At 47.3% G+C, this 25,379-nt stretch overlaps 1 protein-coding gene across 1 annotated transcript in view; it reads right to left on the reverse strand.

Moving 5' to 3' along the window:
• The window catches only part of LOC138581454 (chondroadherin-like), a 138,329-nt gene extending 136,099 nt beyond the window's left edge, over positions 1 to 2,230 (reverse strand). Inside the window, exon 1 of the mRNA XM_069652777.1 lies at positions 2,148 to 2,230. Within this exon, the coding sequence (XP_069508878.1) occupies positions 2,148 to 2,194 (47 nt within the window). The 5' untranslated portion in view covers positions 2,195 to 2,230. The remainder of the gene's footprint in view (positions 1 to 2,147) is intronic.
• Positions 2,231 to 25,379: the final 23,149 nt, after the last annotated feature.

Here is a 25,379-nt window from a genome sequence, read left to right on the forward strand (position 1 = left end):
GAAAGCGTGCTGTCCTTGAAAGATCAATTAATATGGTTCACACTAATAAACATCAAGTATCACTTGGGACTGCATCACATTTATAGTCACAATAAGAACTGTTTATTAGTTCATAGTCTAAGGCCCATTCTGTGCCAGCACGTGTTTCGACCACTTTGGTCCTTATCAAGGCGGGGCTGTTGTCTGATAATTCACTGCAGTACAGCTTGATGTCTTCCACGTGCTTGTCACCCAGCGAATGCTTCTTGTTCACAAATGTGCGTGCAAGATTATGGGCCTCATTACGAGGCTGGCGCTCCCGTAATGAAGGGTGCCGGTACGGGACCGGCACCCTTCATTACGGGACGCCCTATTACGAGGATCCCTTGCGGGACCCGGTAAGGACGCCTGGTGAAACCTTAGCGGGTCCCACGAGGGGACCAGCCAGCTAATAACGGGCCCGTTATGAGCTCCCTCCCCATTCCCATTGAGCCCAATGGGGGCTCAATGGGAATGGGGATGGGTTTTTCCAATGAGGACTTACCTGGTCCTCCAAGGTTGGAATGGCCCGGTAAGTCCTCATTGGAGGAACCCGGTATGGAGGCAGCCAGGGCATGGCTGCCTCCATACTCGTAATGAGGCCCTATATCTGGCTCCATTGCCTAGCATCGTGTTCTGCTCCAGGCATTGTAACACACGACACTCACTGGTCTGAAGCCGGTAAAGCTACCAGCACTTCAACAAGCAGGGTGCTTTTCCGAAGGCTCTGCAGTAATGCCCAGTCTTCTGAAAGAAAGCTGTCTGCTCGTTGAAGTCGCAAGTTGCTCCTACGTGTGATAACTCAGCTTTGGAAAAGGAAACTCCCAGCGAAAGCTGTCTTGAATCTGGTAATCACAGGTACCAGCAACCCACGTTTCAACAAGCTGACACTTTCGATAGACAGTCTGGAAACGGAATACAGAAACAGCCAAACCCTCACATACTTCTTACTGCTTTCAAAATTGTTATATATGTCTTGCAATGTGCAGAAATGTATTTCTTAGGGTGAGTAGTATGACCAATCAAAACTGCAGAGCCCAACTTCCATTATTTGCTCAAAAGTGTTTCTTACTCAATCACTACAAGACATGTGTCAAATTTGAAAAAATTGTGGACATTCATATGTTCCCATTAGGCTATTTGCTTTTATGCAAATCACCAGGATTGGGTTCTATGAAGAGATACTGTATTGCATGACCTGGCCTGGACCCTTATCTCGGCCTCGCGCCTTCCTCCCCATGGCCCCGCCTCCTCCAAGGATGAGAGGGTTCCCCCAGTACATTGCTTTCCATTCCCAGCACTGTAATCTAATTCTACTGCCCTCACGTATGTTTGACTCAGCCCCAACCCTCCTTGCTTTTCGAGGCACCGGCCTGACACTTGTGTGGCCCATATCCCACGCCCAAGCGCACTGTGACCAGGGTTGGACTGGGGCATACAATTGTCTTGGGCACCGATGAAAAAGTGGCCCACACTTGCCAAAAGCAATTCATTCTTTTTGTGACCGACCGAATGGTACCCAAGGGGGAGATTTTTGATAAAATGTGAGGCAAATTTTGAATTTTAAAGAATATTTTATTCAGCAACAAAACTACTCGTTGCAAGGTGAAGTAATTTATCAAACTGACCCACGTGGGGGAAAAAAGTTGCCCACTTTGACCAGAATAACTGGGCCACACTAGCATTTTGTGTGTTTGGTTCGGGCATTGCCTTGTTGCTTTAAAGGCCAGTCCGAGCCCGACTGTGACACGTGACTGCTAGCTTGCCACCCACCGTGTCCTGGTGCCGGCCTGTCACGCGCCAGAAGCTGCTGGGGTGCCCCAAGCCTTACCCCATCTGTAACGAAGCTATGAGCTTTCCCCCAGCTCGTCTAGCAGGTGCTGAACCCCGAGACTAAATCCCCCTCATCAGGACCGCTGTGTGTCGGCGGCACCCATCTGGCGTGTGACATAATTGCCATGTTCGCGTGTGAGGGGCCATTGACCTGTACGTTTCACTGGCGCTGTATGCCTGCAGCCAGACATGACTGACTCCACCCCAGCCCTACCGGCCTTTAAATGCTGCAATATCCTCAATTGCACAATCTACCTCTATGTGCCAGGAGAGGTGTTCGGCACCCCAGATCTCACCTGCGCCTCGGGGTCCTGGGGTGCTGTGGTCCCTGCTTCCCGCCCATCCACGATGCGTCCTAGCAGGAGGTTGCGTGCCGGGGACTGCGGCAGGGGCCCGTCCTCAACACTGCGGGAAGAGGTGCATAGATGCAGGGGGTGTAGGGGGCGTTTCCTCCCATTGTCTGCCCAAGGAAATCGAGGGTCACCGGCCTGCCGAGGAAAGTGCTGAGCCAGGGCTTCTGGGAGCCACATCTGTCCTTATCTACGCTAGACACGGGGGTGCTGAGCGGGTCCAGAGAGGGGCCTCCTCACCCACTATACCGCCAAGAGACGGACGCCTCTCAACGGCCATAAAAACACACACTGACAAGACCAGGGGATTCGCACTCACGATTTCGCAACACGCATTGTCAGCAAAAGAGGGACCTCGCGACCCCCATGAAAAAAAAACAGCCGGTCAGTAAGAGAGGGGCCTCTTACTCGCCCATAGAAAAACATCCTGTCCGCAACAGATGGCCTTCTCACTGTCCACAGAAACACAGTCTGACAGGGATAGATGCGTCCAGTGCCGGCCTTAGAGCAGGGCGTGTCAGGCGACAGATCGGGGTGCCAATAGCCCCCCAGGGCGCCGGCTCGGGGGAGCCTTTCAAGGGCTACCCCGAGCTGGCGTGGTGGGAGAAGTGTTCTTTTCAAATAACAATAGGGTGCTGGCCCCCTATTGAGATAATTACCTGCCCACTGACACAGGAGCGGGTGGGGCGGTTTTCATTAGAGTGCTGAGCTGATGCTTGCACCAGCGCCCTATTCCAGTGATTCTATGACAAGACCGGAGGCGAACATTATGCTTCAACTTCTTTATTCACTACTCTTCAGCGGTTTCAACAAACTAACACCAACATACATAAAATGCCCGCAGTGGCTTTTTTCTTCTTTTTGAACTACAAACTCTATGGTCTCTGTAGTCCATGACCTCCTTTGCTCAGCTATGACCACATCCTGTCCCCGAGCTCCTCCTCTTCTTTTACTGCTCTTCAAGCAAATAAGTACCTTTTCTCTCACCTCCTTCCTTCTAGTTATCATTAATAAAGTGATTGTATAGTGTTAGAGAGGATTGTGAGAGCTAGATTGTAATGAGCATAATGTTTTCTAACAGAGAATAGTCTTTACAGATGTTTAGGAAGGCATCTTACTAAGAATGTCGTGGCGTACATGCATAGGTCGTGATTTAGCACGGATTGTCGCTTCGCGCCGCGTATAGAAGCATAGACAGTATCACTTCGGTGAATAGAACTCCCGCAGCGTAATCGGCACCCTAGGGGTCTCGGCAACTGCTGCAGAGCTTTCCAGGACCTCGTAGCTGAGGGCGCAACACAGAGCTCTCCGGCCCCCACGGCTGTGGGGGCGGAGCCATGAGCCGGGCTCCGAACATCCCAAGCCCTTGAGGCTGAAGGGAGCAACGCCGGAGCCCTCTGGCCCCCACCTTCGTGGGGGCAGAGCCAAAAGCGAAGCACAGAGTCTCCGTGTCGCATTTGCAACACGATGCAGAGCAGTAAAGAACTGGGCCCGGCGGCGAACACCCCTATGTTACCCCGTAACATGAGAAAATGGGTTTGAAATATTAATACACGGAGTATAATTATATTTGAGGAGCGCTCGACACCCTATGCGCACGACACGCAGAGAGGGGATCTAGCGAACTAAGGAGCAGGAAGCTCCTTTCTACACACGACGAGAGGTGATTGAGCCTCCTTCATAGACACTGAGCCCACCAATCGGGCTGGAAGTTTGACATAGCCATCCCAGGCAATATCAGAAAATAAGGCTGGTGCAGCCACAGAAAGAGTAAAAAAAAAATAATTCATAATAGTAATAAAAAAAGTGTTACTAAGTGACTACATTATCAGAACATTGATAACAGAGACTCTGATTTAAGCATCTGACTGGAGAAGTGGGTGTGCACAGACACCTGCTGCAGGTAAAATGTTGGAATTTGAGTGGAGTGAAAAGGAGCAGTCATGGGACTTAGCTGCCAGCTTCAAAGAGGTGCTGGGAAATTCTCTAGTCGATACTGTGCCCCAAGGGGTAAGGCCCCTGCAAGAAAGTCTGGAGAACTTGGTAGCAATGTGGAACCAGCCCAATGACAGCACCACTGGGGCAGAGCGCACGCCCACCAAACCCTCTGAATCAGGGTCTAACGGGAGTAATCAGGCCCAGAAGAGGAAAGCCCCTTCTGACCCCCAGGGCCCTTCGGATGGGGCAAAAGAAAAGGCCCCGGAGGTCGTCGAGAAGCATATTTGCAGCGTCAGACAGTGCCAGACCTCACAACCCCTTCCCCAGGGGAAGACAATATGGGAGTTGATGACCCAGGCTCGGAAGAGGAGCCAGGAGAAGGAGACCCGACCTCACAAGACGAGGAAGGGACAGCAGAGGAAGATTGGGCAAAGCCCAGCGGGGGTAAAAGAACCCGCAAGGAGAAGCACCTCGATGAGTACCAAGAGGATATGTTTGACCCGGACAGCATTAGGAACCCAAGGTCTTCAGACTGGCAGCCCTCCCCAGGGTCGCTCTATACATGACCGTAAGGTTGAGAAAAGCCCTCAGTAAGGAAGTTAGGCAGCGCCTTCGGGCAAAGTGCCCAAGACCAAACCTTCCGTGGAAGGTAGCGGAGACCCCTGAGCTAGACCCCAAGATGCTAACTTTCGTATCCAAGACCAGCAAGGATCCCCGTAAGGGCATCGACCATTCATGGAAGAAAGTTCTGGGCGTAGCAGGCCACTAGCTAAGATCATGGATCTACCGGAGAGGGCAAAAGATACGGGTGAGGAAGTAGACCCCGACGCCCTAGCAGGCTGGGCCCAGAGAGCCGTCTGCTTAGTGGGGAACGCTAATTGTGCTATTGCCTCAAAAAGAAGGAGAGGCCTACTATTGAAGATTGACCCTAAGCTCAGTGACCTCGCTTCTTACGAAGCAGGAGAAGCAGCGCAAGGTTTTCTTTTCGGCGACACCTTCGGAAAGGAGATGGGTCGCTTTGTGGGAACTTATACTTCGCTGGAGAAGGCTCAAGCTTCCATCAGGAAAATCTTCCAGAACAGAGTATTTGCCGGGACCGGCCGCTTCAGGGGTCACGCGTCCGGTTGAAACCAAGGAAGTAGAACGCTCTCCAACCCCAGAGCCCAATACTGGGAGAACAGGCAACAGGATTCCTTCTTCCCGGCCAGGGGACGTTTCCCTAGAGGGCATAGAGGAAGAGGAGCTGGTCGAGGACAAGCATTCATTCAAGGTGAGAAAAGTTCATTAGCCTCCAGTGGGAGGGAGGACTGCTATGTTCTGGGGAAACTGGTGCACGCTTTCCAGCGATGCCTGGATATTACAAACCGTGAGGGGGCTACGACTAGAGTTTATAAAGCCGCCGATACAAGAGCGCAGGCCTTTTCAGCAGCACCTATCGCGAGTAAAGCAGAACTGCTTAGACCACGAGTTAGCGCAACTCGCGCAAAAGGGAGCTATAGAGAAATGCCCGAAGTCTCCCAGCTTCATGAGCAACATGTTCCTGGTACACAGGAAAGAGAAGGTGCACCCAGTAATAAATCTGAAGGAACTGAACGGCTGGATAGTCTACCGCCATTTCAAAATGGAGGGCATTTATCAGCTCCGAGACTCCCTCAGGGAAGGAGACTGGTTGACAAGGCTAGACTTGAAAGATGCGTACCAGACAGTTCCAGTGCTAGAGGAGTACATGGAATTCCTAGCTTTTCATTGGAAAGGGCAGCTTTGGCAATTCAAGACGATGCCCTTCGGTCTTGCGTCAGCACCCTGGGCCTTTACCAAGCTCATGAAGCCAGTAGCAGCAGCAATCTGAGAGAAAGGTATAAGATTAATTATATACCTAGACGACTTGCTGCTGCTGGCCGAAGACCGAGAGACGCTGGTCTACCAGACAAAGTGGGTACAAGACCTGATACAGTCACTGGGGTTTCTAGTGAACGAGGAGAAGTCAGACACAACTCCAGCGCAAACACGACTTCCTAGGATTTGTCCTAGACACTAGGAAGGCCACGCTAGAGCTTCCAGCGTAGAAGATAAGAGACATCAAAAGAGAAATACAAGGATGTCTGCAGAAACAAGTAGTCTCCCTCAGAGTTCTAGCGAGGATAGTGGGGATGCTAGCTGCCTCTATCCAAGCTATATTTCCAGGGCTGTTACATTATCGAGCCCTGCAGAGGTTGAAGATTCGGTATCTGCAACAAGGACTGAGACATCATCAGTTAGTGCCTTTGAATCAAGAATCCATTCCAGAACTGAAATGGTGGTTGAAGAATATGGACGCCTGGAATGGGCGGGCCATTTTCGGAGTTCAACCAGACCTGATCATAGAATCCGACGCCAATCGCCTGTGCTGGGGTGCACGATGCGGAGACCTGCACGCAGGAGGGAAATGGAGCGAGGAGGAGCTTCGCCTCCACATACACTGTCTAGAGCTGCTAGCTGGCTGTTTCGCGATCAAAGCCTTTATGAAAGGGAAGATGAAATAGTGTGTACTGCTAAAGATGGACAACAATTCAGCAGTACTCTACATAAACCACCTCTGTGGGACAAAGTCCAAGATGCTAGCCGAGCTGGCAAAGGAGTTTTGGCATTTTTGCCTCCAGTCGGAGACATCCGTGACGGCGGAATACCTGCCAGGAGTGCTGAATGTAGTAGCCGACTGGAACTCAAGGGACCTCACAGACTCCAGCAACTGGAGATTGAATCCAACAGTGTTTCAGACTCTGAATCAGAGATGGGGCCCATGGTACATAGACCTGTTCGCATCGCGCCTCAGTGCGCAGACAGCGGATTACTTCAGCTGGAGACTGGATCCGGGAGCACGCGGCACGGATGCGTTTCTGCAGGAATGGATAGGAGGCCCGCATTACGCTTTTCCTCCCTTCATGATGCTGAGCAGAGTGCTAGCGAAGTGTCGGAGGGAGAGAGCAGAGCTACTGTTAGTCGCACCACTGTGGAAGTCACAAGTATGGTTTCCCACACTGATGGAATTATCAGTGGACCTTCCGAGAATTCTTCCGGAAGGAGAACGACTGCTCACGGACCCAGCTGGGTCATATCATCCTCTGAGAGTGAGAGTGAGAGGGACACTCACGCTCATTGCGTGCAGGATATCAGGAGATGCTGGGTGTTGCCAGGCATTTCGACGCAAGCTGCAGAGCTTATCGCAGAATCCTGCGCGCCTTCCACTAGAAGGAGCTACAAAGCGGCTTGGGCCAAATGGACTATCTGGTGCAAAGGGAGAGGTGTTCATCCCATCTCAGTCCCTGTAGTAGTAATCCTGAATTTCTTGGCACAACTGCTGCAAGACAGCAGAGCTTTCCGGACCATGGGAGTGTACAGGTTGGCAATTTCAGCAGGACACCTGCCAATCGAGGGAAAACCAGAGGGGGAACATCCGGCGGTAGTGAGGCTCATTCGAGGAGCGAAATTTAGAGTGCCTCCGGAGCCTCGTTATAACACAGTCTGGGACGTGACGGCAGTCCTCCGGCTATTGGAGAGCTGGCCTTCAGACAAATATCTATCCCTCAAGCAGCTATCAGGTAAACTAGCCATGCTGTTATGTCTCGTATCTTGTAAGCGCGTATCAGACGTTAAAGTACTAGAGACTACCAGGAGATCCTTTGGTCCAAAAGGAGTTACATTTGCTATAGTCAGAAGAACTAAGACAGGGACCACATCGGTCCACTACCCATACTTCCCGAGTAGAAAGAAGTGGTGCGTAGCAAGTTGCATCAAGGAATATGAAAGTAGGACAGCAGAATATAGAGAAGCTGGTACCATGCAATTGCTTATAGCTCGCAGAAAGCCGTATCATGCGGTGTCCACTGCTACGATTGCTAGATGGGTTAAGGAGATAATGCAAGAAGCAGGTATAGATCTGGAGAGATACGGAGCACATTCAGTACGGGGAGCGATGGCCTCTAAACAAAAGGAGTGTCATTGAGAGAAATAATGCTAGCGGCAGATTGGGCGAGTGATCGCACATTTAAAGAATTTTATTTCAAGTCGACCGAGAGTTTAACGGTCGCAGTGTTGGGAAGCTTTGAACAAGCATAATGGTCGCCTCCAGTCTTGTCATAGAATAAAGATTACCCCTGCTAACTGCGCAGGGAGTATTAATTCCATTAAAGACTAGGAGGCGAGCATTAATTTCCCACCCACATATATGCATTGTAATTGATGATGTGGTATGATGATAGCAATACATGACGCCACCCTGATACAGCTGTTTGATCTTTCCTTAGGGGAAGATCAGAAGAATAATTGAAGAGAAGAATAGTTGTCGAAGTTGGACGAGTCGCTCAGAGCGGATCTACATGCCAGTTTGCAGTGATTAAAGTCTTTGCTTTGTTGGCAGGACATAGTTGGGAGTGTTTGAGTGACAGGTCAGAGCATGTAAAAGAGAGGAGGAGCTCAGGGACAGGATGTGGTCATAGCTGAGCAAAGGAGGTCATGGACTACAGAGACCATAGACTTTGTAGTTCAGGAAGAAGAAAAAAGCCACTGTGGGCATTTTATGTGTTTTGGTGTTTAGCTTGTTGAAACCGCTGAAGAGTAGTGAATAAAGAAGTTGAAGCATAATGCTCGCCTCCTAGTCTTTAATAGAATGAATGCTCCCTGCGCAGTTAGCTGGGGTAATCTTTATTATCCCCGCACTCCTGTGCGAGAGCTGGGAGTTAATCATCTTAACAGGTGCTGCAGCACACTATTGTTGTTAAATGCACCCACTCCCGCAAGCACCTTTCATTTCAAAAGGACACCTTCATAAACATTTGGCGCCTCCTCCCCCCAAATTGACCAGGGGCAGGTAGAAGGGGGGTGTCAAATATTCTTTTTCTGCCCGGAGCATGGCCACCAATAAGGCCGGCACTGGATGGGTCCCTCGATGACAGTAGATACAGACCGATAGCAAAAGAGGGCGCTTTCACCGACTATAAAGCAACCACCATGGCAGTGCCCTCAGAAACACACTAACAGCAAGGGAGGGGTCTCTCTCTGTGACCATAGAAAACCCAAATGATAGCAGGAGCGACGTCTCTCACTGGCCGTAGAAACGCATGTTCCCTGCTCACTCACATTGTCATGTAGCGTGTCCTCAAACTGGTGGTACAGTTTTAAATTAGTTTATTGGTGATTTACGACATAGACCAAGAGTATTTTTAAGAAGAAAAACATTAAAAACATTAACCCCGAGCAGAATTATATTTTATTGCCCATCAACCGAGAAAAAAACATGTTATACATATAACATTTTCAACATCAAAATATACACTGTACGGAATAAAAAAATCGGAAATCTCACAATTCTATGATTTCAAATAGATTCCAATAGTTGTAATACCAGTTTACTCCTCCTTCCCCCCCCCCCCCCCCCCGCACAGATTTCATAAGTGTGAACAACTTTGAAGATATGTGTCAGGACTGATTGCACACTTTCCTGAATAGTTACCCAAAAGAAAGTGAGAAGGCATGACATGTACCAATGATTATAGCAATCACTCCCGCATCAAGGGGTGTACAAGACCAGTGACGGCCCGGCAGTGTGGGCCTCGGCGAGGGCTGTGGGCCATTACCGACCATGTACACCCCTCGACAAGGGGTAAATAGCTATTTGCACCCCGGGGTTAAAAATTGTTGTTTTTTCTTCGTGAGATTGGATGGGCTCTGCATGCATTGCATGAACTTAAAGTCCCGTGCAAAAAAAAGAAAAAGATGGCCACCAGCATTGAAAAATAGGACTTCTAGTGCCCTGAACTAGGGTGACCAGACGTCCCGGTTTTCCCAGGACAGTCCGGGGAAATCGCCCTCTGTCCCGGGGTCCCGGGATTTTAAAGATTTTAAAAACCCCGTCTGGGGTTTGCAAGGTGGGTGGCTACAGTCCCTGTTTTTGCCGGGACACGATTTCGAAATCCCAAAATCGGGTCCCGGTGCAACTATTCCTGCGGGAATGGGGTCTTGAAAAGCATTTCACGCCCCCATTTCCTCCCCGGCACTCTCCTCCAATGAGAGGAGTGTGCCTGTGAGCACCTCGCAAAAGGCCCCCGACATAGAAGTAGGACTACAGTTTTATTTGTATTTATGCTAGTCCTACTTCTATGTCTATGTCCTGTTCGGGCTTAAAAAAAATATGGTCACCCTACCCTGAGCCCCTGTGTATATATCATCAATGATGGATTCTTTTCTCATGTCCGTGCTCATGGGCTGAGCACAGCAGGACTCCATCACATCCCACATCTGCCAAATTTCATAGGTTTTGTTACTATGATTTGGATCATCTTAACCCTGACCTAACTAAAGATCTTATTGAATTGCAAAGGTTTTGTTAGACTTACCATCTGCGTGGCATGCAGAGGCCATGGGGTAGGCGGGGGTAGCAGCTGGTATCCCTGGCATTCCACTTGGAATATCCCTGGCCTTTGACCCGTTATACCTAGATACCTATAATTTGATTAATCACTCACTGAAAAAGCACCAAAATAATAATGTTGGTTACTACAGTTTGAATGAGCGTCCTCTCATTTATCTATGCAAAATTAGAGTGCTTGTTCAGTGGACGCTAGCATCACACGCAGGGGTGTTGCTAGGTCTGGAAAAGATCTGGGGCTAAGCTAATGTTGTGACTGTCGGGACTGGGGGCTAGCTACCCTTTTGGTTGCAGCCCCTGAGCTTCTATCTGGTGCTACAACCCAAAGACCTGGGGCTATAGCCCCTCCCGCACCCCAGCAACCCCCTTGCATTCCTGCAGGCCTATGAGGTGAACCGCTTGGCATAAGAAAAGTGAAACTTTTCCACCATAACCCTTGCAATGGTATCTTTAGAATTATTGTTGTGTACCAAGCTTCATTTCAAGTTGTGCGTTTCTTCTGTGTTTGCAGTTTGCTTAAGTGTGATATTGTATGTCTTGTGTGGCAGTTTTATTTTATATCATTGAAATGATGGATGTAGCTCAGTGAGGTAAGTGCTTGTTGCTTGTAAAAGTGTTCATTTTTTTCAGCCCGCCATAGGTTTCAATTCCATGAGCCGACACACATTCTTGCAATGTTGATACATTGTGTACTGTTCCTTGGATACGTTTAATATCTATCAATAACACTGCAAACAAATTAAAATATTGATTTAGCAAGCACTGAAAGAGAATAAATCGGACTTCACATTTTGCTAACAATGTTTCTTTTTATTTGCAGTTTGATTTAGAATGTGGTTTGGTGCTTTGCAAACGTGCTTTCTTAAACACAAACGACTGATTCTCATCATGAAAGGAATCGATCCAGAAATATGAGTATGTTAATGTAAAGATAGGAAGGCATAAAACGTGATTTGCTTGGTAAATTGGGAGACTCCGAAACAAGGAGAGATGGTCTCATGGCTTTCAACTTGACCAAATTGTGTGATCCTGGGCAAATCCTGTTTCCTTATAGCATCCTATTTCCCTTAACTGCTCAAACTGAGACCACATAAAAGTAATTCAGTTCTGTTATCCAACCATAAATGTGCACATACCCCCCTAAACCCCCCTAAACCCCCCGACCCGCCCAGTCCCGCTTACCTACCTGATTCCACGCCCCCTCACACATGATCAATTCCGGCCCTCTTTGACATTTTTGTCTTAAATCTGCTAGTGCCAGGATGGGTGGGTGGGGTGGTGTGGCGCCGTGGCGGCATAGAATGTCCAGTGGGTCAAGGCAGGCAGTGCTTGGGCGAATGTGCCTGCACTTGACAAGTGTTGTAAATACCTGGGCACGTGAGGCTGTACCTACATATGATGAGTACACCTGGCATCTTAGGCTATGCTGGGCATGACATGGCAGTACTTTAGCAACTGAGGCCGCCCCTGGCTTGTGCCAACAGCACTCAGGCTCCAGAGGCTTCACCTTGAAAAGGATTGCTAATGAGGATTTTCCTGTTTTATAATGACAGCACTTGAGTATACAAACCGGCAATTATCATATACCCAAGTAGTGTCACGTTACCAATATTTATTTATTAATTTAAAGTGCACCAGAGCCCGCAGGCATCCGGGCGCAACAATCACACAATGAGACCAAACATAAATAACAGACAGGACATTCAGACTCCTGTTAGATCGAGACCTGCTGAGACATATCGTTATTTAAACAGGAAGGTCTTCAGAGCGAAATGCCAGACTATTTTCCTCAGCGAGCGTGAGGGAGTTCCACAGCTTTGCGGCTCTTACTGGGAATGATCTGCCCAATCCGTTAGATCGTCTGAGGTTCAGGCACTTCGTCCGTCCCTAGTTTGTCTTGCGCAATGATCTACTTGGTAAATAGTGAGAGACGAAAGACTTGAGGTAGGTCAGAGCTGCTCCAAAAAGACATCAATGTCCATTGGTGTTTGTTTTGAAAACGATGCGATCCTTTCCCGCCAGCCAATGTAGGTCTCTCCTGTCAGAGGAAACATGCTCACCTCTTGGTTTTTTCTTAATAATGCGCACTGAATTGTTCTGTATGGTCTGACATCTTGCCAGACAGAAACTAAAGCCCCAATTAACAGTGCATAACCATAATCCAGCCTCGGGGGAGTGCTTGCTCGGGCAGTGGTGGCACCGTTCTTTTTGTTAACAAAGGGTCACATGTAGCTAAGCAGACGGAGTTCGTACTGACAATTCCTGCGGATTTGATTCACATGGGCTTCTGCACTCAGTGAGGATTCCAACGTAATGCAGATGGTGTTCACATTGCCCTGAGCAGGGATTACACAGCTCCTGATATTGAACATTTTATAATCTGAGCTCAGTTTGGGACAGGCCTGCCAGGAACTGAAAATGAGAAGTTCCGTTTTGCTGCCACTTAGAGACATCCAGTTCCTGGTCATCCGGGACTTGATGAGGTGGTAGGCACCTAAGAGGTAGATGGAATCCCATGCATGATCGCCGGTTACCTCTAGTACCAACTGAGTATCATCGGCATCATTCGTAAAGAGTACGCTGTAGTCCCCAACAAGCGAGCACAGAGGTCTTAGGTACAAGTTGAATAGTGCAGGGGACCGGCTATTACCCTGCGGCACTCCACACTCGCATGAGGCGAGAAAGCGTCACCCCAGTGGATTTTAGATATTCGATTAGATAGGAACGATTGGATCCATTTAACATCCTCCCTTGAGCAGTTACCAGTGTGTTCAAGTGACCAGAGCAGCTGGTCATGATCAAGCAGGTTAAAAGCTGCAGATAAATCGAGTAGGACCAGCACTCCGGCTTTCCGAAAGCCATGATTTTCAACATGTGGGTCTGTAGGTCGATAAGTGCTGTCTCAGTGCTGTCTGCTGGCCTAACTCCTGATTGTTGTTAGTGTAGGATATTCTTGGACTCCGCAAAACTTTGGAGTTGCCCTGTAGCACACTTGTCAAGAATTGTTAACAGAAAATGGCAATTGGTAATTGGCCTGAGGTTACTTGGATCTTTTGGGTGTAATCCATTTTTTTTTTTTGCAGAGGGGTTACCGTAACAGCCTACATAGATTTAGGAACGAGATTGTCTCTAAAAGAAGAGTTAGCCATACAAGTAAAGCCTGGCATATGAAGTTTCAAATGGTCTGAGATGACAGTAACTGGCCATATGAGGCTGTATTGGCCTAAGAATAGAGGGGGATCTATTGTATTGTTGATGCTGGACCTATCCGCGGCCTTCGATACAGTGGGTCATAAAATCATCCTTCAACGAATTGAAAAAATTGGGATGGCCTCAAAGGTTGTGGTGGAAGGGTTCTGTTCCTTCCTGAAAGATAGGACCCCACAGTTGACATTGGGAGGTTTGCTTTCAGAGATACTATGGCTAAGGTGCGGAGTCCCACAGGGTTCGGCACTGTCACCATTGATCTTCAATTTATATATCCGTCCGTTACTTAACATTCTGAGGAGGCATGGGTTAAGATTCCATTCTTATGCCGATGATACCCAGATTTATATAGAAACAGAGAATATTGTTGAGGCATTTGAGAAGAACAATCTATGCATGGAAGAATTTAAAAGACGGATGGCTTGCAACCAGCTACAGCTTAATGCAGCAAAAACTGATGTGATACTATTCGGACCAGGGAGTAAAATGTTGGGGGAAAGACAAAGTGCCCACCCTCCAATTCTGGGCGAGGAACTACAGTTCTCGAGGAAAGTTAGAAATCTTGGGTCCTTTTGGCAGGAGAACCTGGGCAGTGAAGCCCAGGTAGGTGCCAAAGTAAAGGCATTGTATTATTCACTGCGCATGCTCAGGAATGTGCTCCCCTTTTTTGCAATTGAAGATCAGCCAGTGGTAGTATGGGCCCTGACCAATTCACATCTTGACTATTGAAATAGTCTTAAGGCAGGGAATCGGATGGTGAGACTCCAGAGGGCCCAGAATGCAGCAATTAGGCTGATTGGCCACCTCAGGAAGCGAGACCATGTTTTGGCAACTCCATAGATCTCTTCACTGGCTTATGGTGGAAGATTGTGTTAAATTTAAGGTGGCCTGTTTGATGTACAGGTGTTTTCATGATCTTGCACCAAAATAGCTGAGTGCCAGGGTATGCCGTTATCAGCCAACAAGAGATCTTCAGTCTGGAGAGAAATTGCTGTTGGGCATACCCCGGGCAAAACAAGTTTCTAAAGGCGACAGGAGATGTTCTGTGTTTGGTCCCAAATTGTGGAACCAACTACCAGTCGAAATCCGGTCTTGCCCAGAAAGCTGTTAAAAACCTTCCTATTTAAATGAAATAATGAGCATCAGATCATATGCAGTGCCTTACACTCTTATTTGGAAGTATAGTTACCATCTGCACCCCAATGCAGTTAAATCTGCCTGGTGCGCGTAAGAAATAACCAAAATCAAAAAGCAAAATCAAGAAGGAACTGCTACTGCCCTGTGATAGTTCTACTGGTTGTGTATGCCCCTGCCATAGCATGCAGCACCCATGGCATACTGAGGCAGCACCATAGTTAATATATGGTAGGAATTTAAAATAGCCCTTAGTATTTGTTATTATATTACAATGGAGCTCATGTTGCTCCATGCCGTAATGTGACAGCGGGGAGCCGTTACGTGTAGACATACACGTAGGTGACTCCTGGCTGCCAAATTCTGTTAATTTGTTTAGTGGAGTGTCAATATGCAGGGCAAATTTTACCGTGCAATTGAGTAACGGCTGCCTGCCATGCTTGCATGGCAGGCAGCGTTTACAATTACAATAAAACGCTGCCTGCTATGTGTGCATGGTAGGCAGCATTATGTAGTGGACATTTCTCTTCTGTGGAAGGATGGTGAGCTAAAGAGTCTGGTTGAGACTCGAATCTGGGATATAGGTCTGTAGTAGAGAAACTCCCAGAACCCCCCTTGTTTTTGCAAGTCACTCTGCTACCCTTGGCATTTTGGTGACTTTCCATCCCTGCATGGCTACTGTCCATGTTGCACCAATTACTAAACAAACATTGGCAATGCCAATAGGTTTGGCGTTTACTGAAGTTTTTTCTATTTTGCATTTAACAGGTACCAGGGTGCAAGGAGGAGAGTGCACATTTCCAAAGGTGGATGCGATAAGGGGCGCGTGCGTGGAAGAGAAGAAGGTGAATAGAGCAACGGAGGAAATGGTCATCGATGAAGAGCAAGAGGAAATATGAGCGAGAAAGGTTGAGAGTGAGAGGGTAGGAAATAAAGCAAGAATGTGAGAGGAAGGATGAGATGGGTAGAGAGTGTGGGGGTGGGTGGGTGTGTGGAGTTGTTTCTCTGGGGTTTAAATCTTTGTTTATTTACTAGAGTCCTTGCAAACAACTACTTCCTGCAATTTGTGAACCCCGAATGTGTTCACCTATCTAGGCAGCAGGCGCTTAGCGTCCATTTAGTTCTTTTACTGGGATTTAAATTTGTGGTCTCAAGAAACACGGAGGTACGTGCATTATCTCACTGCGCGTTTTAACGGGATGGCGACCGTGCCTGTTAGGAACTGATTTCTTCAGCAGTTGTTCCAGCTGAGCCTTTCACCGGGATTCAAACACCAAGCATTGGCAAAACCAATAGGACTGTGTTGCAAGCGTAGAGGCTTTGCCTAGCTGTTGTGTTCGGGCTTAACAGACACACCTTACCCTCCACGTTAACAAATGCCAGGGCTATTGGCCCTTTCAATGCTTGTTCATACGGTGCCTTATACAGGAAGACAGACACATTCGAGTCCCTCCCAGGTTTTGCAGATAAGGGAATTAAAACAGAGGGCGTTATAGTGATTTTTTTAAAAGGCACACCGTTTTGTAACTATAACGCCGGCTACCATGGCGGGCAATGGAACACCTGGGCCTTGTGTCCATGCCCAAGATCACACAGTATCAGTCTAGTGATCGTTACCACCTCTGCACCACTAAACACCAGCCATGCCAGCCCTTCTGGGAATCGCCCCTTCGACCCTGCCCCCTTTCCGACTTGCAGGCACGGGACTAAATCACAAACAGCTTTTAGCAAAGTGAACAAGAAACATGGTTAAAATGCGCAGCAACACTACCCAGGCTGGCTTTGCGTGCGGCGAGAACATTCCATGCTCTATTCAGTGGCGTAACACAAGCTCTGGGGGCCCCCCTGCAAGCCATGCTGAGGGCCCCCCCCAACTCGGCAACAAATCACGAGTCGCGCCACACTCTGGGCCGCCCTAGATTACCACACTTGCGCAATACGCACAAAAGTGTTGCTGAAGGGGTATGCCACACACTGCACTAGGAGAAAGATATAAATATGTGTTTTAATGCAATATACAGCACACTTTCTGAGAAAAATGTACTAAAAAGCCACAGTGTTTGCTAATGTAGTGTAGGGTAACAGCAATCCAAAACATGCAAGTCACCAACAGTGCACATGAACATTAATGCTTTGCTATTAAAAACATGTCCAGCTGGCTGCACAATGTAGACCAGTGTAGACACATAATAACGTTACAATAACATTAAGACATACCTAGACTGGTAGCACAAAAATGCCAGTCGAAGCAATAAGACTCATCAAGAACACAGCACACATTCAAGCCTGCGTCTCTACGGGCTCTAACAACACAGCCAAACTCTTTAAAATCTGCAAAGAACTGGCCAATCCTGTTGCGGTTTCTACCTCTCCTGTTCCCTCAACAGGCCCTCTGTACGGCTTTGGCCTCTCGTTTCTCCGCTAAAGCTCAGGACATCCTGTCCACTATCTCCTCTTCCTCTCCCTCTTCCTCTCTCGGCCCCCTTTGGCCATCGCTCCCTCTCCTCCGCCTTTCTCCTCTTTCTCTCTAACACCTGACAAGGTTTCTAGACAAGTCCCATCCATGGAAGTGTCGTCGAAACAGGTGCTTGCCTGCTCGTCCAGAACCATCAAGGACCACATTGACACGATCCAGCCTTGGCCGATTTCTGTAATCATTCTTTTACCACTTGAACTTTCCTCTCTCCCAAATTCTTGGAAAAGCTGGCCAACTGCCAGCTTACACTCCACATTGAATCTGTTGGTTGTCTCCATGAGCATCAGTCTGGCTTAAGAGCTGCCAGAGGCACGGAAACTGCTCTCCTGAACACCTGTGAAGATCTGATCTCTAACCTTGATTCCAGCATTCCTTCTGTCCTCATCATCCTGGAACTTTCCTCTGCTTTCAACACGGTCAACCACGCCATCCTGATCAATTGACTTCGTGAGAACCTGGGCATCATGGATCAGGACCTGGAGTGACTGACCTCCTTCCTCTTGGACCGCCCCTCCCAGGTCCAACTTTGTCCCGTTCACTCCGCCACCTCTCTCTACATGTGGCGTTCTCCAGGGCTCTATCCTCTCACCCTGGTTTTTCAACCTCTACTTGGCTCCTTTGACCCACCTGATCTCTCCCTTCTCCTCTAACTTACAGTGTTGTGCAGATGACACTCCGCTTTCCTTCAGGCTCCCCTCAGCCTACTCTCCTCTCTCGCTCATTCCTGGTGTCATCTTCAACTCCACTCTCTCTTTCTCTCCTCACATCTTGGACATCACCAAGAAATCCCACTACCAGCTGCACCTCCTCTAAGGGACTCTTCCATTTCTCACTTTCCCCCAGAAGCTCACTGTCTCCAGAGCTCTGGTTCTCTCTAGGCTGGACTACTGCAACAGCCACTTTCTCAATCTGCCTTCCTCTACTGTGCACCCTCTGCAACTAATCCAGAACAGCACTGCAAGACTTATCCTTGGCCTCAAGCCCAGGGACTGTATCTCTCCAGCCATGAAATCTCTCCACTGGCTCTCGGTGGCTGCAAGTCCACAAGGCCTTTTCATTGTCCACAAGGCTTTCTGGGGCTGGTATCTGCACTACATCCAACGCTATCTTCCAAAGTACCTTCCTTCTCGAGCCCTAAGCGTTAGATACTTCTCCAGGCAGAGAGTGGGGACGTAGATCCTTCTCCCCTGCAGGCGTCTCCCTCTGAAATGGCCTCCCCGACCCTCCCGAACTTGAGCCGGACCACCTGAAGTTCCGGAAGCAGCTCAAAACTTTCCTCTTCTCCTCTGCTTTCTCTCTCTCCCTCCCCTGCTGACCTACCTGTCCGCTGTAGCAACTGGTTGCATGGCTACCCTCTGTCTCACTGAGTCCAGGCTCTTTCTTGATCAGTCACCCTTGCACTGCCTCCAGGCCTACCACGCAGTTAGGGGCTGTAACTGTAACCCTACAGTCCCTTGTTCTCCTTGCACTACCCAGAGCCGCGCTGCCCCGGCGGCACTTACTCAGTGCATTGCTGCCCTGTTTTCCCCTCCCCTCTCCCTTGCACTTCCCCCCTCCCTTTCCCCTTGCACTTCTCGTTCTCTATCTGAATGACACAAGGCTTAGTAAGATCATTTGTCTTGTCCTCCCTCAGTTTTCCTTCTCTTGTCTTGTCGTGACTAAAAATACTTGTGTACAGGTGCGTTATATATGACTTATCATATCATAACATATCATTTTATCACAGATGCCCAAAACAATACACAGTGCCACAGTAAGAAACAGCTAGATTGGCAGAACCCAAATGCCAGTCTAGCCAGGTAATTACACTTAGCAGGACTGCTTTATCAGAAATGCCCAGTTAAAAAAAGTCATACCAAACTGAGGAATGACTAGACTGGCTGCACCAAAATGCCTCTCTAGCCACTAATACCACATATCATGACTGCTTAGCATGGACATGGACGACCATTATGATTTATTGCACAACCCTACAACCCCCCCACACATTTCTTCTCCCTGCCATCCCCTACCCCAACCTCCAAAATCAGCTCATTGGCCCAGAATTACCTCTGTCCCTCTTCCTTGTCCCAGTGCTTACGTATGAGGCTCCTTGCCTCACTGGTAAGTACTGGAGGAAGTGTGGGACTAGGAGTAATGAAGATTACAGGTAGCTAAGTCAGGCATTACCTTCATGTACCTCTATCTTATCCCATTACTTGTGTATGAGGCATAATGCCTCATACACAAGTACACAAGTACTGGGATGAGGAAGAATAGGGCTAGGTGTAAAGAAGATTACCAATAATTAATCAAGGCATTAAACACAAGTAGTGGTGGAACACCATTGAGCTGACTGGGCTTCAGCACTACCCCCCTCGGGCCCCCCCCACTGAAATTGTGGGCTAAGTTTACTTGACCTGGCTGACCTCCATAGGAATCTATTGTAAATGCTGTCGGCAAAGCATAATTTGCAGGTGGCATTTCTATTTCTTTTTTAAATTGAGAGTAAAAATGAGGAGTAAGGACAATTTTGTCACATTCTACTCTTCACTCTTAAACTCTGCCTTGCAAATATTTACAGTTGTACAGTGCAAGCAGGGGGCATAACAGCATGTACTAAGCAGGGGCCCACCCCTAAACCTCCCACCTCAGATGTAGCCCCGTCTCCCCCCTGCCCAAACCTAACCTCATATAAAACCACCACTTTCCCTACCAAATATAATTTGGAACACTCTTAATTTTGGGCTTCCATTGCGAGTACCATGGAAATCGCTTGAATTGAAGAATTGAAGAAAAGAAATGGCACCTTTTTATTTATGAAAAGTCTCAGCACTGCAAAACAACATGGGAGATGTAAAAAGTGTTTTGCGCCCAGGGGTAACCCCCTTCTTCATTTTTTAGAAAAACGACAGCACAGTTTTACCCGAAACCAAATAAAGGCACATCTACAGTGCTTTGTGCCCAAGTTGTTTCTTATTTGGCACAAATCTGTCAGGTGCTTTCAGCGCTTCAGATGTTCAAAGGAAACAACTTTGTCCCTATGGGAAAATGAAATGGAGTGGGCCAAAAACAGCTTCTTTTGTTTTTTTTTGATAACCTTTGAATCGTTTAACACATTTTGTCTATAATTTCTGGTTTGGAGAGGCCTGTGCCAGAAATTTGTTTTGGACATTTTTATCCAAATCAGTCCAGCAAGTCAAATGTTTCTAGAAATAGAATTTTGGGAAAATTCAAAGCGAATTGCTTTTATCTTAAAAATAGGGCCGCGACTGTCACACTGTAATATAAATATCTGAGATTTTGATTCAGAGATCTAACTGATGGATTCCTAAGGAATCGGCCTGTTTTTATCGTCCATTGACACATGCAGATTCCACTGGAATCCATTGCAAATGCTGTGTGCAAGCAGCATCCGCAGCCGCAGTTCCATGTCTTGAAAACACAGTGTAGAAATAAAGGGCAAAGGACATTTCCTCTGGTTTCACGTTTAAGCTCTGTGTGGTAAATGTTTACAGTTGCAAGCAATGGGTTCAACAACATGTGAGCAATAATGTTGGTGGTCCCCTGATATGATAAGTCATTTATAGCACGCCTGTACAAAAGTGTTTCTAGGCGCGACAAGACAAGGAAGGGAAGGCAGAAGGAGGACAAAACAACGATTTTACTAGGCCTTGTGTCATTCAGATCGCGCAAGTGTGTGGGGGGGGGAGAAGTGCCAAGGGGAGGGGAGAGTGCAAAGGAGCACATAAGTGCTGTCAGGAGGTTGCTCATTAGTACAGGGAGTCAGGGGACTGTAGGGTTGCATGTACAGGCCCTAAGTCATTGGGGGCCCGGAGGCAGTGCAAGGGCAACTGGTCATGCAGGAGCCTGGTCGCGTACGTTCAATGGATGGCCAGGTAACCAGTTTGCGCAGTAGACAGGGGCCTCACCAAACAAGAGGGTGAGAGAAAGTGCAAGTAACATTTTATTTGTACAATGACACACTTGGTACATTAGCAAACATTTTGAAAATAATTTTTGGGGATACCTCCACCCATTGTTCCTTTGCAAATTTACCACAAACTGACAGTGACTTTACAGTGACATTACATAAAAATTGCTTGCTTCAATAAAAAAAAAAAAGGCAGTTTTTCATTACTAAAAAGCCTGGGTTGCTGCAATGCACCGTGGCTATATATATATATATATATATATACAAAAGAAATTCGAATCAGGGCACCCCATCCGTCGTTGAATTTGAAAGAAATTACATCACAGCAAAATAAGGCACATCTGCGATGCTTTGTGCCCAACGTGTTCCTTATTTGGTGCAAATCAGTCCAGCAGTTTTAGCGCTAAGGGTGTTCAATGAAAGCACCATTTTCCCTACAGGAAAATCAGTTGGAGGCGGTGGAAAACATCTTATCATTGCTTTCTTAATAACTTTTGAACCTCTTAATGAGTGTTCCTCAAAATGCCTAATTTGGTGGCTCCCATACCACAAATTATTTTTGTAAAATTTCCTCCAATTTGATCTAGTGAGACAAAGGTTACTAACAGTAGAATTTTGGGAAACCTCAATGCAAATAGGTATTATCTTAAATAAAGGGCAGTGATAGCCGCACTATAATATGTATATATATATCTACCTGATAGATTGATGGAGCCTTATAAGGGTGCAATGTGTACTTAGTTGCCTGAATCTTTGAGAGTTGTCTGTCTTAGTTGATAAATCGATGTGTAAAATAGCACCGCCCTATAAAACAAGGACATGAAAGCTTGTATTTGAGCTCCTTTACTTACCCACAGTGTTTACGTACACGTTGTCTGTGAGTGTGAACATATCTATTTAGAAACAGTTTAAATTGTAGGCACTTGAGTAAACATATTGAGAGAAACTAGGATGTGTAGCTTTTCTGGGGTTTCTCATCATACAGACGTTGAAGGATTTGCATGGGGCGTTTTGTGTGTCAGAATGTGCTTGATAGATTTGTGTGCAATGTGGCATTTCTATAGACACACGTGTGCTGGGACTGAAGGATTTTGTGTCAGCAGATTTCATTTATCTTTGCGAACTCAGAATTCTGGCCAAAGATTTCAAATGAATTGAGCCTTTGTAGTAAGAACAAGTAATACAAGTACTACAGTTGACATGCTTTTATTGCAATAATTATGAATGTAGCAAAGTTATTCATCAAATGTTTACACTGTTTGTGTTGTAAGGTTTTTTTTTAACCAGACATGTGCATATAAATGAATACACACAGATGCGCGTGCAACTATGCGTTGTGGGACTGAAAATTAGCACACGTGCAAGCTTTTCCACTCCAGACAATTGTCTTACAGGGCAGTGCTTTTTTACATGTAGCTTTTTGAACCCAAGAAAGGCAGCTCTCAAGGATGCTGACATCTGCATAGCATGCCACCCTTATTGGGGGTCATCAGTACAATATCGTCTGACATCCTTGAGCATTGGGCCATCCTTAGCAAACGCCAGGGCTGTTATGGTGGGTTTATAAAAGCGTGAAAAAAAATCCTCCACCTGAAACAGGGCCGGTCTTACACGACTGGCTCATATCACTCCCAAACTATAACTCTGTCATGCGACAAAACCTCTCCTCAATATGAATAAATAATTGCTATATAAATGAAGCTAGTTTTGTCATTCAAGTACTTTACAGAAGAATTCTAATGTGAAAACACAGCTGTTGCTGCCCCCGTATACGGTTTTTCTGTCACCCGCTCTTAGGGAAGGCCTTGCCTGAATGCAGTTTCAAACAGCCCATACTGCAGTGTGACCAGCCTGCAGGGGTCTGAGGGCCCACTGACCACTGGCCCTGTGTTGCAGCCAGGTGTTCTGTTTGTACCACCAAGTATTTCACAAGGGGCAATACTAGACTAACCATATGAATACTTTTCTGATAGTAGGTTATAATTCCAAGATGGACAGTCTGGTACAGTCTTATTGTACTCTTTCAAAATACCTCTCTGCGAGTGCGAAAGGGGACAAATAGCACCAATGAGGATTCCTGTATGCTTTGCATTAAATCACAGAGCATTTCAGGACTATAACAGTGATCAAAGATCTCTATATTTGATAAACAAGTCTGTGATAAAAGGATTGTTGTATGTGTGAATCTCTAAATGCATAACCGATGCATGGCTTGTTACTCACATCACGGTTCACAATACTCACCCTAACATTAAAATGTTTGGGACATTTCACCTTTAGATGTTTGTTATGTTTCATCAGGTTATATTATGCAGTGGTGAAGTGTCTGGCCTACACATGCTCGCTGCCGAATTATTACCCTTGTCAGAGGGGTCCTGACCTATTCAAGCGTTTGGTCAAAAACAAGTCTCCGAGATGATGAGGTTTGACATTACAGCATCTCTGCGGTGGGCTTGCGAGGATGCACTGCTAGCTTGCAATGGCATCTTTACTCTCTAATTGGCTAACTGCAACATCACGGGCGAATGGTGGTGTCCCACTCCCACCAGTTAATAATCTCCTGTGCTGTAATGTACAATAACGTGCAATGAGGGATATCGCCTGTCCTTCCTCTGGCGCTGCTGGGGGGCCTCCTGAGCCTCGAGGCCTCCTGAGCCTCAAGGACCCTTTCATTTGAAAAAGTTGAAAGGCCCTGACACCGTCCCAGTGATTCTGGTCACAGTAATCATGAACTTACCTCCAACAGACAGTGGCTCACTGCCCATAATGGCCACGGAATCAGTACACATGGTGGTCATGCAGAGATACACCCAAAGACACAGACACTCAACCTGGTGGCTCTGCAAACACTCACTGCCCACATCTCTTTCTCATCCCCCACCTGCTGCCTGCAGTGCTAGGCGCCTGCCCGCTGCCCACAAGCAATCAAGGTTCATGTGCTCACACCGACCACCACCACCCCCTGCCCATAGATTAATCATGCACTCACTGCCTGAGGCAGGGTGTCTAGTCAAATGGTCGACAGACAAATGGTCGACAGACAAATGGTCGACACAATTTGGTCGACAGGTCAAATGTCGAATTTTGTTTTTATTTATATATATATATTTTTTTAGGTTTCGTTTAGGGAAAAAAAGGGGTTTTTAACAAAAAAAGGGAGTTGGGGGGACCCCCCCCCCCAAAAAAAAAAGATGTGAAAAAACAAAAAAAATAATAATTCGACCATTTGACCTGTCGACCTTTTGGTGTCGACCATTTGTCCTGTCGACCATTTATTTTCGACCAAATGACCTAGAATCTCTCCACATTGCTATTTCGAAGCTTATTTCTCTCACATCTGATCAAACCCGCTTGTATGTGTAAATGCAGAGTAGATTATCTCCCATATAGAAATGTCCTCCTTATTTCCTTAGAAGGATCTTATGCTATTTTTGAAAGATCTTGCAAAATAATATGACTTTATTCAATAAGAAAACGTGTCATATTTTTTTCTAAATGTTTTTGGTATCGCTGACAAAATGCCATTCATTTTTCCAAAGTTCTGGAGTCAAAGGTTTGGAGTCTGCCTCCACTGCTCTTGCCCCTGTCCACGGCCCGGGGACCATGCACGTACCTGCCCGCAGTGATCATGCACTGGCCTGTCCTCAGTGACCACAGATTACACAACTGTGAGCGCGCACTCACGTGACTCACTTGCCCGCAGCGTACTCTGGCATCTTGGGCGGTTGCAATGCCGGGCGCCGCAGGGCTAGTGTTGTAAACTCCGGAGTTGGGTTACTATAGTGCTGGGTTGTGTGTGCTCTGCGGCTTCTGTGTGCATTGCACACACGCAAATGTAAACACACACTCACAAACCGCCAGCGAGTTCTGCCTGTCAGGCCGTTAGGTCACTTCTGCATGGGGAAGTCACTTCCACAGGATTGCACCAGTAACACCTTTTCTTCTTCCTGGCAACCAGCTAGGGACGCTTGCGATCTGGCCCAGCCTTCCTCCCCTTTACAATAATCCATCCTGGAAGCCATTCAGATGCAGGACTAAGTTCATTAGCGAAGCTTCCAGCCCGCGCAGTCCCCACAGGGAGGTTTCCTTTCAAAACAGAGGCTTCGC

The sequence above is a fragment of the Ambystoma mexicanum genome, chromosome 3p, assembly GCF_040938575.1.
Source record: "Ambystoma mexicanum isolate Mex_15411 chromosome 3p, UKY_AmexF1_1, whole genome shotgun sequence".
Classification (NCBI taxonomy): Eukaryota; Metazoa; Chordata; class Amphibia; order Caudata; family Ambystomatidae; genus Ambystoma; species Ambystoma mexicanum.